General features: G+C 34.8%; 1 protein-coding gene across 2 annotated transcripts in view; it reads right to left on the reverse strand.

Moving 5' to 3' along the window:
• CDC42BPA (CDC42 binding protein kinase alpha) overlaps positions 1-17,008 on the reverse strand; it is a 312,993-nt gene that overhangs the window by 45,486 nt on the left and 250,499 nt on the right. For both annotated transcript variants that reach the window (XM_023203616.2, XM_023203615.2), the window contains 2 exons: positions 10,677-10,760; positions 2,564-2,669 (listed from right to left, as the gene is read on the reverse strand). In XM_023203616.2, the coding sequence (XP_023059384.2) occupies positions 2,564-2,669; positions 10,677-10,760 (190 nt within the window). The remainder of the gene's footprint in view (positions 1-2,563; positions 2,670-10,676; positions 10,761-17,008) is intronic.

Raw genomic sequence — 17,008 nt, forward strand, 5'->3', positions numbered from 1 at the left:
GGCTAACTACAAGTATATTATAAAGGAAACACACGCATATGATGGGGATTGGCTACATTTACAGCAGAATAAGTAGGAAATAGCAACTAGTATTAGAATTTGAGTTAGCAACTATTTTCTTGTCTTTTCCATAAGATAAACCAATATATGAGAGATCTTCAGAAAGTTCATGGAAAATGCATATTATGGAAAAACTAGGTATGGATTTAAAATTTTCTTTTGCACCAAAATAAATGCATACTAACTTGTTATAATATGTCTGAAGAGGATCTAGTTTGAGACACTAAGAAGAATGAGACTTCAATTTGAAAAGAACCCCTATCAGAGCAACATTAATTCTGTTAAAATTAAGTAAGAACAAATACATAATTTACAATGAAGCTTCAGTGGAAGAATGGTGAAATCATTGATGCTTTACAAAAAGTTGATAGGGACAATGCCTGATATGGTTTGGTTGTGTTCCCACCCAAACCTCATCTTGAATTGTAGCTCCCATAATTCCCACGTCATGGGAGGGACACAATGGGAGGTAACTGAATCATGGGGGCAGGTCTCTCTGTGCTGCTTTGGTGATAGTGAATAAGTCTCATGAGATCTGATGGTTTTATAAAGGGGAGTTCCCCTGCAAATGCACTCTTGCCTGCCACCATGTAAGATGTGACTTTGTCCTCTTTCACCTTCCACCATGACTGAAAGGCCTCCTCAGTCATGTGGAACTGAGTCAATTAAACCTCTTTCCTTTATAAATTACCCAGTCTTGGGTATATCTTTATTAGCAGCGTGAGAAGAGACAAATACAATGCCTTAAAGAAATCAGCAGTTTACAAATGGATAACTCATTTTAAGAAGGGATAAGAGGATGTCAAAGATGAAACCTGCAGTAGCAAACCTTCCACATTAATTTGCCAGGAAAAAAATTAATCTTGTTCATGCTTTGTCTGAAGAGGACTGATGAGTAACAGCACAAACAACAGCTAATATCACAGATATCTCAATTGGTTCAGCTTACACAATTCCGACCAAAAATGAATGCTGAGCAAACTTCCCACTTGTCAGATGCCGAAACTACTGCACCTAGATCAGCTGCAGAATGTTAGATGGAAATTTTAAACAAGTGGGATCAAGATTCTGAAAGATTTCTTTGAAGAACAGTAGCAGGAGATGCAACATGGTTTTACCAGTATGATCCTGAAAACAAAGCACAATCAAAGCAATGGCTACCAAGATATGGAAGTGGTCCAGTCACTGCAAAAGCGGACCAGTCAAGAGCAAAGGTCATGGCAATAGTTTTTGGGGATGCTTGAGGCATTTTGCTTGTTGGCTTTCTGGAGAGCCAAAGATTGATAGCACCTGTTTATTATGAGAGTGTTTTGAGAAATGTAGCCAAAGCTTTAGCAGAAAAACGCCAGGGAAAAGCTTCACCAGAGTCCTTCTTCACCATGACAGTGCTTCTCCTGCTCATTCCTCTCATCAAACAACAGCAGTTTTGTGAGTGTTTCCATGGGAAATCATTAGGCATCCACCTTACAGTTCTGATTTGGTTCCTTTTGACTTCTTTTCGTTTCTGAATTTCAAAAAGTCTTTAAGGGCACCCATCTTTCTTCAGTTAATAATGTAAAGGAGACTACACTGACATGGTTACATTCTCAGGACCCTCTGTTCTTTAGGGATGGACTAAATGGGTGGTATAATTGCTTACAAAGTTGTCTCAAAGTTAATGGAGCTTATGTTAAAAAATAAAGTTTATATTGTTAATTTTTATCTTTAAATTCTACTTTTCCACAAGCTTTTTGAAGTCCTCTCATATAAGGTAGTGTTGTAGTGACAAATTTCATTTGACTTTAAAAAAAAGTATTCTTCTGAAACATTCAAAAAGAAATAACATATGCCATTATAATTTAAACCATTTTCACTTCAGAGCTCCTAAGAAAAATAAAGCAATACCCAAACAAATAAATATGCTTTCTTTTCTGTTCACATGACCCCTGACCCTCTCTCCTTCATCACTCAGAATGTACGCTCTATGAGGGTAGGATCTATGCCTTTCCCCTATTCACTATAATGTCCCCAGTGCCTAGAAGTACAGTGGGTTTTCCATAAACATGTGATGAATAAATCATGGATGGTAGAGAAAAAAAAAAAAAAAAACCTCTGCTATTAATACAGGAATAAAATATCTTTCAGGCATAATGGCAGACATTTAATATTTCTGAAAAGATGCCCACACTGTCTAGTTTTCAATAACAATTTCTCTAAGGAATTAAACAAGGTTAAAATTCAGTGAATTTTCTTCTGTCAGATAGGTTAATGTTTTTTGGCGGGGACTATAAATTTACTCAATAACAAAACAAAGACAAATGAACCATATTTAAATATATTGCCCCTGAAAAATATGTCTAGTTTCTCAAACATTCAACAGACAACATAGCTTATTTCCATTCCTGTTATGCAAAAAAGCAAATGATTAAGTAAAACAAACATTTATATACCTTTGAAAGAGAATCAAGTTATTTGATTACAATTTAGATAGTGAAGTCACATTTTCTTTCCTTTTTGTTCTTACCTTCACATGAACAGCCCTGTCTTATTAAACCCACCATCAAGGAGGTACACTGATGACACTTGGTAGGAGTAGTAAAAGATTTTACAAAAAACTGGTGAGTCTTGCGCTGCAAAACAAATTGATAAAAAAAACACACATTGATTGTTTAAAAGATTTCCATAATGTGAGTCCCTATGCCCCATATCACTTTCTAGAATGTTTCCTAAATAGGAATATAATGAATTATTTCCATTTCTCATTACATCTTCTTATGGTCTATGGTCTTTAAACATTTGTATTAGGTAATTTGAACTGGACTAAGCTAAAATAATTAAGAAGTTAAATGATAATCAATTGCTCTTGAATGCCATTTGAAAAGTATGTAAAATAAACAATAGCTTTTTTGGGGGGCTCATAAATCTTAGCTTCAGAATTTTAATAAATTATCCAAATTATTGTTCAGCAAATAGTTAAGTAAAATATTGCATATTTATACTTATACAAACATAGGATTTTAATGTGCTTTATATCTTCTTAGGAAAAAAGTTATTTAAAATTATTGTTTCTACTGTAAATCATGTATTTCTCTTTCTGGGACCAAGGACAAATAATATGCTTCACAAATCAGTTTCCTCCTATGGAAAGAGGCAGTATAACACTTGAGCAGATAAAAATACACATATATTATTCCAGAGACAGTGGCAGATTGAAATTTCTTACTGAATACCCCATAGTTAACGGTATTTTAGTCTTACCTGATTTACATGGTGGTAAGCAAATGTAGATTTTATCTCTTTGGAATATTCCTTTGTTTTCCAAATTAATTCTCTTAGCATGTTTTAACAATAAATGATGTATAATGAATAACCTTTTGTTTTGCTGTGTGAACTTAGGAAAAATTTACTAAATTCCTCTCTGTCTCACTTTCCTTATCTACAAAACAGGATAAATAATAGTATCTACCTAATGGAGTGGTTAAATGAGTATTAATATAAACAAAGTCTTTCAAACAGTACCTGGTACATACTAAGTACTCAAAAAAACATTTCTTTTTTTAAGAAATAATTTCAACTCTTAAGATTCATGGGTACACATGCAGGTTTGTTACCTACTAAGTATATTGTATGATGCTGAGGTTTAGGGTATGATTGATCCACATTACCCAAGTACAGAGCACAGTACCCAGTTTATTAGCCCTGGCACCCCTCCCTCCTTCCCCTTCTCTAGTAGTCCCCAGAGTCTTTTGTTGCCATCTTTATGTCCATGGGTACCCAATGTTGTATGAATTTTGCTAATTATTTCTCTTTTAAATGTGTGATTGATTTAAACTACTAAGAACTCTACTCCATATTCTAATAAATTATGAATACTGATTTTAAAAGGTTATCAAGTAACATTTATTTCAGTTGACACTAACATATGAACAAAAAACTAAAGGGAATATTTGAAGCTTTAAAATTCAAGTTAAAAATAAATCTTGTTCTTTTCAACTGGGATATATGATTTGTACACTACGAAAGAAGTTTTAAAAAATGAAAGAAGTAGATTATCTTTTCACATAGAAAAACCTGACTACCAGCATTAGTCAGAGAATGGGGTGAGATTCTCAAATTTAGAGTGGTCATGAGCTCTGGTTCAACCTCAAACCACTCTGTTCTAGAAGTTCCTCATGATCTTTTGGTCAGTTTCAAAGCAGCACTGGGATTTGACTCTTAAGTAGAACACAGACTATCTTATTACTAACTCTGCAACTGCTCCTATAACTTCTGAGTCCCAGTCAGGGCGCAGACACTGTACCAGTACTTTACATAATTCATCTCATTTTGTGCAAACAACCACCTTGAAAGATAGATACTATTTCCTTATATGAAAGAATCTATTAAAATCATAAAATTTTGCTCTTTCTCCTGTATACTACTTTTTAATTTCTGGCTCTTTGAGAAACTATTATGAGTAAATTTTCTAGTGCTAACTTTTTCAATTGTTCAGAATGCATTAATGCAAAAGATGTAAAGTTATTTTACTGGTTAGTCCTAGAGGATTTTAATACAAAGAAGGAAAAGTTAATCAACTGCTCTAAGTAGCTTCATGTTTTTCTTCTTCTGAAGAAAAAGACATATCTGAAACACTAGCAATGAAACAACTCTAGGGTTGACAAATTTATTAGTAATTCTTCACAATGCCCCTCAAATTGCATATATATACATATATATCATACACTTCCTCTCCAGCAAGAGATCTATTCAGGATGTCACAATTCTGAGTATGACAGCAGGGAAAAATACAACAACCCAGTGTTTTGGATGAGCATTAATTTTAGGTAATAAATCATCCAACTGGTTAAATTATGGGAGAGGTTGTACAATTTACTACTAAAGATTAAGGCATTTATGTTTTGCTAATCTCCACTAAGGAGAGTATAACATAATTAAAGATCGTTATTCTGATGCCATCAATCTTTAGGTAATACACAATAGGATTTTGTTTTTGTTTTGGTGTGAAAATGTATAAAGAAAGATACACGAATGATCAATTTTAGGGTCTAGATTCCTTGGCTTCTAATATCCCTGTTTCCTGCCTTCTGGTCAATATTTGATATCTAATACTTCCCTTTGGTGACAGCCAGCAGAGGAGAAAAAAATGAAAGGTATTGAAGTATGAACTAAAATTAGAATTTTAGATTACGTGATCATTTGGAGTAGAAAGAATTAACTATAACCTCAAATTTCAAAGTGGTGATTAGAAAGAGTTCTTTTCTACTCTGATTTTGTCTGTGTGTAGATTTTAAGCTACACATTGGAGAAAGAAAGTAAAATGTTTTTAACAGACAATGTGAGAGCCAAGTGGAACCAAGCATAACTCTTGGTGAAAGCTTCAGAATTTATTACAGATAATTAAACTTTTACCACTATAAATGACAAGTCAAATAGTATCTCATACAACCCTTCCTTTTTTACAAAAAATTTAAAAACATTTTAAAGAAATTAAATTTTCTGGCCGAGCACGGTGGCTCATGGCCATAATCTCAAGCACTTTGGGAGGCCAAGGCAGGCAGATCACGAGGTTGGGAGATCAAGACCATCCCAGCCAACACGGTGAAACCCCGTCTCTACTAAAAATACAAAAATTAGTTGGGTGTGGTGGCAGGTGCCTGTAGCCCCAGCTAGTCGGGAGGCTGAGGCAGGAGAATCGCGTAAACCTGGGAGGCAGAGGTTGCAGTGAGCTAAGATCATGCCACTGCACTCCAGCCTGGTGACAAAGTGAGACTTTGTCTCAAAAAAATAAATAAATTTTCTTTTAAAAAATAATATTTTTTCTTCCCTTTTAAAATTTCTATTTTGAGATAATTATAGATTAACTTCTCTATCTTTTAAAAAAACATGAAATAAATTTTATTTCTTGGGGAAAATATTAGGTGCAACAAACTGAGTTAATATTTAGTTCATAAAATATTATCAGCTTGGTAGAAACCTCACTCTAGTTTTATTTTGTCTTATTTTGCCTTTCATCCTTGATGATCCAATACCTTGGACATGTATATATCTTTATAAATTAGATAGTCTGAGTATGTGTTTTTATTTATATAAATGTGTTCCTGTTATATATCAGCTACATTTTAGGAATCTTTCCCCTATTTCCAACTCCCTACTGCCATAAAAATACAGTAATAAACATCTTCATCATGTTGCCTAATGGATCTGTATGAAGGTTTTTCTAAAGGAAAGAGATTTTTCTGATGAAATGAGATTGCTGAGTCATACAGCTTACGTATGCCTCTACATTGCCTAGGTTCTCTCCAGAATGGCTGTACCTGTTTATACTTTCAGTATCCATGTGTGAAGCTGCCTGTTTCTCCACATCCATGATGTCATCTTACTTAATTTTATCTTGATTTTGAATAGAAAGTGATAGTAATTTTAAAATTAAATTTTAAAAATTTCTCCAATGATTAATGAAGTTGGACATTTCTTCACATGCTTGTTGACTATCAGGATTTCATCTTCTGGGAATTACTTATTTATATCACTTGCCAATCTTTCAACGGGATTTCCAGTCTTTTTCATATGGAGTTGCAGGAGTTTCTTATGTATTTTAGAAATAAACCTCTTATTAGTGGTAAACATTGCAGATATCTTCCACTAGTCTGTCATCATCTGTTAACAATGCTTTCACTGTAAAAACATTTTTAATTTTGATGTAAAGTCCATGAATATTTTCACCTTATGCTTGTGATTTGAGATCTTACATTTATTCCCGGTCACAAAAATTTTTTCTACATTTTCTGTGTTTTAAATTTTTAAAATCAAATTAATACATACACATGGCTGAAAAAGTAAAATGGTATTACAACGCTTATGACAAAATCAGAAGTATCCCTCCTACTTCCTAGAGGCAATTTCATTTAATTCTTCTTCTTTTTTTTTTTAAAGCTATTGCCCTCCCCTCCTTCTATAATAGATATCTCTATTGGCATGGGAGAGCTAGGGGTGGAAAGCCTATACCACAGTTTTTTGATTTGAGACATTATCTGTTCACTTCCTGCTATGGTAGAGAAGGATATAGCCCTTTTACACTATTTACTCCCTTTTTTCATTTTTCCCAATATTGTTATAGTACAATTTTAGCTTAAAATTTATATGTAATGTCTAAGTTATTATGACTAGAGAATCATTATTCACTAAGAAGTACACTATGGTTATCATTTCTTACTTGTATAACCTTATGATTTTTCTAAAGTCAATAGTGCCCCTCCCACCCTTGACTTTTACCTTTCTGTATCTCTATCACTAAATCTTCCAGACTCTTCTAAGGAACTGTAAAATCCCCTGGAATCTATTTACGACATGGTCAAACACACTGGAAGCCTTTCAGCCCCTTTACCCCCTTCTATTCAACTTGAAGACAACCCAGCTGAAGCCCTCTGGTTTCCTATTCCAGTCTTTCCCTTAACCGGTCTGTGTACAATTCTTTCTTCTATAGGCCTCATGTCTTTCTCTTTCCTGGCCCCCTTCCTTGTTCTGGTAGAACCAATTAAGTTTCCTTAGAAAGTGGCACATGGGTGAGAAATTTTTTTGAGCTCTGGAATTTCTCAAAATGCATTTTTTCCCCCTGCAACTCGATGGGACATTTGACAGGGAATCAAAAATCCTAGCTTTAAATCATTTTACCTTCTAACTATTCTTTTCATTTTGCTTTGGATAAGTAAGTCATTTTAATCCCTGAATATTTGGATGTGATTTTTTTTTTCATCTCCTTAAAGGTTTAAAAAGTTCTATCTTTGGTATCTTGAAAACTCACACAATGATGTGACTGGGGACAGGTATTTGTCATCCACTAGTGCTAGTAGGCACTAATAGAAGTCTGCAATCTGGAAACACGTTTTCCAGTTATAGGAAAAAGTCTTTTACTTACTTGATAATTTCCTTCCTTTTCTTTTTTCTGTTTTCCTTTTCAGGAACTTCTGTTTGTTGGATATTGATTTCTTCTATTTTCTTTTCCTAATTTCTACCTGATTTTTTGCAATATTTTCTAAGAGAATTCTCAAATTTATCTTGTGACTCATCTACTGAATTTAAAAAAATATTTATCATATTTTCTTTGAGACTTCTTGTTCTCATATTGCTCTGTTTCTTTCTGCTTTTTGCATTGTCCCTTTTTCCTTCAACGAAAACAGGAAATATTTGTTTGTTTTGATCTTTTTCTTTTCTTTTTTTTTTTGAGACAGGGTCTCACCATGTGGCTGAGGCTGGAATTTAGTGGTGCGATCTCAGCTCACTGCAGCCTTGACCTCCCAGGCTCAAGCGATCCTCCCTCCTCAGCACCCAAGTAGCTGGCACTACAGATGCACACCACCATGCCCGGCTAATTTCTGTATTTTTCATATAGACAGTGTTTTGCCATGCTGCCCAGGTGGGTCTTGAACCCCTGGGCTCAAGAGATCAGTCCACCTAAGCCTCCCAAAATGTTGGCATCACAGGTGTAAGCCACCATGTATCCCTGATCTTTTTCTTTTGTTAGATAATTTTGAAATGTCTACTGACTCTTGGGAATCTTAACGTTTATAACAGTCAGTAAAAAAGCTAAAGAGATTTTGTGTATATCTATGTGTGCACATGTGAGAGCAAACATATGATGTGCTTGTTAAGAAGGGACCTAGCCATCTCATTAGGGAGCCCCAAATGACATTATCAATAGGTCTTTTCTGGGTCATTCAGTGGACCCGAGAATCCACTGATATCCTCCGAGCAGAGTGGGGAAGAAGAGGCTACAGTCTCAAGAGTCAGTATTCTGGGAGCTAAGCAGAGGAAAGGCTTTCAGGTCTCGCCATTCAGTAAATGGACTTTTGACAAATCTCACTATTTGTGGTTTCACACTTCTTTCTCTCACCAACCAGTGAGCCTGGTGCCCCTAAATTTGTGGTCTTGTGGTCTCTTTGGTTTAATTACTTCACAAAATTAACATATTGCTGAATTGGGGTGGTTGTCTGGTTTTCAGAGCTAGTATAACACTTTATGTGGACTTTGAATCAATTCTCTAATTTACTCTAGACTTCCGCTTCATTCTTGCCTCTCAAACTACTTGGTGTCTTATCATTTTGGTTGTCTGAAGCTTGTTCTCTAGTACATTGCTCGGGAAGGGGTGTGGGAACAGATTTCCTGAGCTCTTGCATGTTCTTAATAGTTTTCTGTGGCTTTCATTTTTGGAGGATGCTTTATTATCCTTAAAATATTAAATCCTTAAAAATCTTTGACTTGTACTTTCCTTGGGTATCTTAAATGTGTTATTCCACTGTTGTTGTTTTTAGCATACTGCTACTATGAAAACATCGGATGATAATCTCATTTTCTTTCTGCTTTAAGTGACATATTTTTTGCCTGAATGCCTAATACTTTTCCTTTTATTTATAAGCCATTAGTTTACTAGAATATTTTCTTTTGACTGGGTTGTCATGTATCTTAAGTTTCCTGTTTTTCATCTTATCTGCCATCCTACTAACTTGTTTATCTGTGATATCCATTCTGCCCCTTCTACTATTAAAGTCATCTATTTAGTTATTTCAGCAGTTCTGTTTTCATGTCGAGTATTCCCAATTTATTTTTCTTCCTAACTACCTTACCCTTCCTCATGTTACCAACATACTTCTTATCTCTTTAAGGTTATTTTTAATGTTTATTTTAAATTCCTGTTCTATCTGGCCTTAAAACTTTGCTTTATCTGGGCACAGGTTATTTCAGTTTGTATTTCTTCTATATCATTTATATTTTTTGTATATTTTTTCAGGTTCATTGACCTCCCTCTCTCATTTTGTGGTTTATCCAAGGTTTATGTTCTGGAGAGGGAGATCATTCAGTTTTCCAATTTCTGGAATTTCTTTGTAGGAGCTTGAGACAAGCAATTACATCTTCTCATTCTACCAAATGTAATACTTCAGTCATATTTATGTCAAATAGAGTGGGGAAAAAAAAGTCCACTTGAATTTTTCACTAAATGTTTTTCTTTCTCAGTGGTTTACTGACTTCAGTCTCAGACTCTTCCACAAGCGGCCTCAACTTAATGCCTTACGGAGGCATATACTGCTTAGAGGAAGTGCTACTTATTATAACGACTTCAAAACATTGAATTTAAGAAGATGAGGCCGGGTGCAGTGGCTCAGGTCTGTAATCCCAGCACTTTGGGAGGCCGAGACGGGCGGATCACGAGGTCAGGAGATCGAGACCATCCTGGCTAAGACGGTGAAACGCCGTCTCTACTAAAAAATACAAAAAACTAGCCGAGTGAGGTGGCGGGTGCCTGTAGTCCCAGCTACTTGGGAGGCTGAGGCAGGAGAATGGCGTAAACCCAGGAGGCGGAGCTTGCAGTGAGCTGAGATCTGGCCACTGCACTCCAGTCTGGGCGATAGAGCGAGACTCCGTCTCAGGAAAAAAAAAAAAAAAAAAGAAGATGATGAAAAAGTGCTGTACCCTCTCCCTACCTTTCCTATTGGTGATTATTTGCATTCACACAGAATTTATAAGTTTTTCTGTTTGTAACTTTGAAATAATATCAAAAATATCACAGCAAATGCATAGAGCAGATAAAACTCATTTTTTTTTGGAACACACTATGCTTATAACTTTATAACTAAATTGAGTACCTTAGGTGGAAAGCCAGTTGAACCAGCACATCCTTTTTTCCTTAAGGTTGGTGTGTGAACTGGAAGTGGAGTGGAGTCTACAGTCTGAACCCAGGAGCAAAAAAGGAAATAAATGTCATGAAACACTCCATTAATTTCAAATATAACTAGAAAGAAGCCAAAATAAATAAAACCAAACAAAACATCAATAAGGTAAAAAGTTCTACTAATTAATAAAAAAGAAAACCTCAATAAAGCTAAAATTCTCATAGTGCTGATAATTTAAATCTCTGCCTGCAATATCTACAAATGAAATATTTGTTCAATTAGTAAGTTACTTCAGTCTGGAAATACAAAAATAAATCATTTGGATCAAATGATCCAAATAAAAAAAGCCATAGCATGTGGCCTACACAAATATGAGGATATTAATTTTTACATTCATCTGAATTTGCCAAATTCTAAAAAATGTCTGAAAATGATTTATAATAAAATATTTAGAAGATTCTTTTAACTACTCAACTTTCATGCACAGAACATATATTACATATATAGAACACAGCTCTGGATGTGACTACATAGACAGATAGAGACTGACACCGGGATTTTTGTGCAGAAATTAATTTCCAAAGAAGGGAATTATTTAATTTTATTGGAATTATTTAATATTATTGGAATTCTGACCTTAATACAAATTTAGTCACATACCGTATCTTTCTTAGGTAGCTATGTAAAATATGGTCTTCTTTTATGGGATTTTATTGTAAGCTATTTCTTTGAATGAAAAGAACCAATAATTTCACTGGATGTTATTATGGGGAAAAAAGAGCCACTGCTTAATCAGCAAAGTAGTTTAAAAAAAAAAAAGACATGGAAAGTAACGTCCTTTCAGGATGCCAAGCAAAAGAATAAAAGGAAAAAGCCAGTCTTTGTATAAAGTACAGAATATTTTAAAATATTACAAGAAAAACGGATGGTCGTTTCTTTGCTGTTACTATACAACCTCATCTTTGTTGTTACTATACAACAATCTATCTTTGTTGTTACCATACAACCTCCAAAAACAGAATATTTATATAGCCTTTTTTTTTTTTTTTTTTTTTTTTTGAGACGGAGTCTTGCTCTGTCGCCCAGGCTGGAGTGCAGTGGCCAGACCTCAGCTCACTGCAAGCTCCGCCTCCCGGGTTTATGCCATTCTCCTGCCTCAGCCTCCCGAGTGGCTGGGACTACAGGCGCCTGCCACCTCACCCGGCTAGTTTTTTGTATTTTTTTAGTAGAGACGGGGTTTCACCGTGTTAGCTGGGATGGTCTCGATCTCCTGACCTCGTGATCCGCCCGTCTCGGCCTCCCAAAGTGCTGGGATTACAGGCTTGAGCCACCGCGCCCGGCCGCACTATAGCCTTAAAACAAAATTCAGTCGAGTTTCTGAGTTTTCTGTTTGTGAGTTTAGCTCTAATTTAGATTTTATTTACTTTTAAATAGCTTAAAAAGTTTTAAACCAAACTTATAACTTAACATTTGAAAAGATAAATATTAAAGATAAAAGAGAAGAAAGCTGAAAATCTATATAAAAGTTAATAAACAAAGTCCAAAGGTTATTAGAATTAAAAAGAATTAAGCAAGGGTGCTGGATACAAGATATATAGAGTTTATAAAGACAAGGCAATGCACAGTAAGAAAATGTATTTAAAAAGAATCCCATTTACCATAGCAACAAAAAATTTAAGGTACCTAGGAACAAATCTAACAAGCAATATGAAATACACTGAAAATAATGAAACTTTATTGAAGGATGTAAGAGAATCCCTAATATGTATACTATGTTCATAGATGGAATACTCAGTATCATGAAAGATGTCAATTCTCCTCAAACAGATCTATAAATTAATGCAATTCCAATCAAAAACCCCATGTGAAACTTGACAAGCTGATCTTAAAAGTAATAAGAAAAACTAAAAGGTCAAGACAAAAAGGAAGAAGAAGGTAAGTGGGATGGCTCACCATACCAGGTATCAGGAATTATTTTAGAGTGAAAGTAATTGTAATTAAGACAATTTACTGTCAATGCAGGAGTAACCAAAAGAACAACGGAAAAGAATTGAGAGTATCCAAACAGATCCATGCATATAATGCAGAAACAGACATTACAAATTGATGAGAAATATAGCAGGGTCACGTGTTCATATGGGAAAAAGACATTAGAAGCCCATTTCCCATTATACATAGCAATATGTATCAGTTTGATTAAGGTCCTAAACAAGTAAAAGCAAAATTTAAAAACTTTTAGAAGAAAATATAGAAGAAAATCTGTATAATCTCTGCAAAGAGAAGAACTGCTTTAAAAAGACATAAAAAGCAGAAGTCGTAAAGAAAAAGACTGATAAATCTGGCTATTTTAAAATAAAAACTTTTGCAAGACAAAAAGACACCACAAATAAAATTTTAAAATAAGCCACAGACTGGGAGAAAATATTTGCAATGCATATAGCTAGCAAAGAATTAGTATCTAGAGTATATAATGAACACAAAAAGCTATAGGCAAAATGATTCAATAGAACAACAAAGGACACGTACAGGCAAATCATCAGTGGTCAATAAACATACAAAAAGATGCTGAATAACACTAGAAAACAGATGCAAGGTAAAACAAAACTGATACTTCATATCCATCAAGCTGGCAAAAGTTAATGTGTGACAGTGAGGAGAGGATGTGGGGAAATGGAGAACTCATACACACTGCTGGGGGAATGAAAATTGGTCCAACCGCTGTGGAAAACGATTTGGTAAGAAACAGTTGAACTTGAAAATACATACAACATACAACTCAGTAATTCCACTAAGTATATATGCCAAACAAACTCTGCACATTTGCAAAAACAGATATGAGGATATTCACTTCAGCACTGATAACAATGAAAAACTGGAAAAACCGAAATATCCAACTATAGGAAAATGGATAAATAGTTGTGATATATGCCACAGTTATAATCAATGAACTAAATGAACACATATCTGTAGGAATAAACCTGAAAAGCAGACTATTGAATGAAAAAAATCACAAAAGGATACAGATAATACTTATGTAAATTCTAAACACATAATAAGCACTACTATATGTCATTTATGGATACAAATGAAATGAACACGTAAAACCAAGAAAGGGAAGATGCACATCAGTTTCAGGATATTTAGATATGTCTGGGAAAGAAGAGTGGGGAATGGTATACACGAGGATGTTTCAACCGTTTCTGAAATATATTTTCTTTGAATAAAACTCTGAAAAACAATTAAGCAAAATTTTTATATCTGTTTAATCTGTGGGTGATACATGGGTGTTTATATTCTCTGAATGCTTGAAATATTTTATCATTAAAACAAAAATGTATAATCTCAAAATATTAAAACAATTATAACTAAAAACACAAGAGGGTCTCATTAACCAGTTTGGGGGAGTCTATCACAGAGTTAGAAAAAACACATCAGAACTTGACTACAATCTCACACTTCGCTTCAGACAGCTCTTCAGATTGGACTATCTGCTTCTATTGGAATGCTAGACACAGCTCTGGAGATTTAAAAAAAAGGAAAGCAAAGGAGCTTTGTCTGAATTGTGATGCTGAATGAAGAACCAGAGCTGAATCTTAAGGTAGGATGGCATGGACTGAGGTACAACATTCTTTGGACTTGTGGAAGAAATGATCTCTGATGAGAAAATTGGCCTATTGGCTATTTAAAACCATTGATTGACATTTAGTGTAAACACAGCACTGTTTTTTGCAGTACTAAATGCCAGGATTTAGTTGACTGTTACCAATTTAGCAGTTAGAATGAACTATTCAGTTGCCAGAAGTGGCTATTTTATTTTTCAGCTCTACTTATGATGTAACAGGTTAGTTATATCATGACTTATTACATTTATTAGAAGAATTAAAATATGAGAATGGCACTGCACTGCCATTTGCCTAGAGTTTCTAATAATTCAAAAATTTACATAATTCATCTTCTGTTCTACACAGTTCTCTAATTAAAGACTATCTTTCTAGTTAGTTTTGTCTATTTCAGGTTGACTATTTGAGGACAATGTGCTCTTTAGTTTTTTACTTCTACCTACATTATCAGTTAAATGTAATGATCTCCAACAGACTGTAACTTATTACATAATATATTTGGTTAAGAGGAGAGAGACAGACTTGTTTTATTCAATTCCCTCTTTCCTGACACAAGTGAAAAGTTGGGGAGCAGGACTGCTCCAATGAGGCACCTTAACTGGCTCAGCTTCACTAGATGTGGAAGGAGATGTGGACCGTGACTGGATGTGAAACTTGACGCTCGGGTTCCATACATATGTGTTCTCAACGGGATCAGTCTAGGAAAATAAGTCAGGAAAAACAAAAACCCAAAAAATCACTTTTAAACAATGTGCAGCTTTTAGCAAATTTCTGTAAGGCATGATTACGACAACATTTCTTGAGAAAGGAGGATAACAAACTTTAGTTTGAATATTCACATTAGGGATACATCATTATACAAAAGCATAACCACTAGTTCCAATGTAAACAAGGATTGACACAATAGTTAACCAAAGGCTCCTCCCTGATCTTCACTGTTGATCTCTTACTTTGAGCACTGGTCCTACCACACATTCTACGTTGGTATTCCACATGGAACTTTTTATTTCACAAAACGAATCATACATGTGAAATAAATGTGGAGTACTTAATAGAGATACATACTGCAGATTAAAGATAATTTTGTCCTTGATAAGAATGAAGTTTGGTCTTTTACTACTCATCAACTGAAAGTAAAAAAAACCCCAACCTATCAGTTTTGTGCAGGACACTAAAGGAAGTCTTCCCTTTATTTTGCACCAGTAGAAAAATCAGCACTTATGTTCAGTTGCATCCTTTTAAACCAAGTATTTTTAGAAATTAAAAATGCTTTGGGTTAAAATTTAGCATAAAACATCTTATGAAGCATACTGATTGACTAGTCAGTTTGGCAAGTTTCATAGTTACTAGGATTGAGTTTTTAAAATGATAGGACAATGAAGGCAATTTGGAAAAGTGGTTCTGGAACTTATTCTGAATATGTTGTACAACAAAACAATGCTTAGATCAGAAGTCACAAATCATAAGAACAGCAACAGTTTAAGAATTCAAACATGAACTTATAATTATTTTCCTTTGTTCTTACTATGGCTGTATTTTAGAGGGAAGACATGATGATAATGTACCCCTTAGAAATGCCATTGCTGAAAGATTCAGGTGCAGTTGAGACTGTTGGCAAAGTAGAATTATTAAAACAATGAATTAAAATACAATGCCCTGTACTCAAAACTAAGTGAAAAGCAAACTTTCTTTAAAATTCTGGGTTGAATGATAAATAATTGAGAACAGAAATACTTGGAAAAGAAGGTTCCCCTAGAAATTAACTTCATAGATTTGTTTTTAGTTCAACAGAACTCTCTCTGTGGCTTCAATCTCTAAGGGCACAAATTGTTTTCTCAAGTTGGGGATATTTTCCTATTGATAATTAATGTAGAACACTGTTATCCATGTATATGTTACATATGTTAAAAACAGTCAACTTTTGTTCAATGTGGAGAATTTTAAAAATCTGGCAAGTGTATGGGAGGAACAGGCTAGCAGGCTGGGTAACACCATCGTAGCCCTCCATTGGTGCCCACTACGGCCTTCCTGGGTGGTGGGCATGGAAAGGTATTCTGGTAACCACAAACCCACCGCCAGGCCATAAACTTTCAGTTAGTGGATTTGGGAAAAGTAGGGAGAAGAAGGGTCTCAGTGAAGGCATTAGGGGTCTTGGAGCAGCAACCATTTACCAACTGCTAGGATACTCAATATTTTAAAAAGTGGCACCACTGAACTAAAGCTTACCAGCTGAGTATCAGCTCTGTACATGTGATGTGGCTGATTTCATGAAACTAGTATGCCTTGTGAAGTTGGAGAGCCAGGCCTGTATCCCATTTCTTGAGTCCAAATTCAGCACTATCTTTGTTCTATCAGAGGCATCTCCACAGCAGAGTAATTTACTCAAAGTAATTTAATAATCAAGGAGGTTAAGTTATATTATCTCCTTTCCTGATAGTAAATTTTGACCAGGAAAAGAAAAAGTGGAAGAAAATGGGACTCAAGACACATTTTGCCCAGTTTATAATTTTATTCAGGGACAGCCATGGAGAAAGTAATCAGTTTAGATTATAAATATAAAATATGACCCTGAGTTGGGAATACGGCAGAAATATTTTTCAGTTTCTAAAAATCTCCTCCTCCTAGTTTTCATAAGATTATATACATTGCAAGGAGAATTAGGAGTCCATGGAGAGGGGCTTCAGT

This window comes from Piliocolobus tephrosceles, chromosome 1, assembly GCF_002776525.5.
Source record: "Piliocolobus tephrosceles isolate RC106 chromosome 1, ASM277652v3, whole genome shotgun sequence".
Lineage (NCBI taxonomy): Eukaryota > Metazoa > Chordata > Mammalia > Primates > Cercopithecidae > Piliocolobus > Piliocolobus tephrosceles.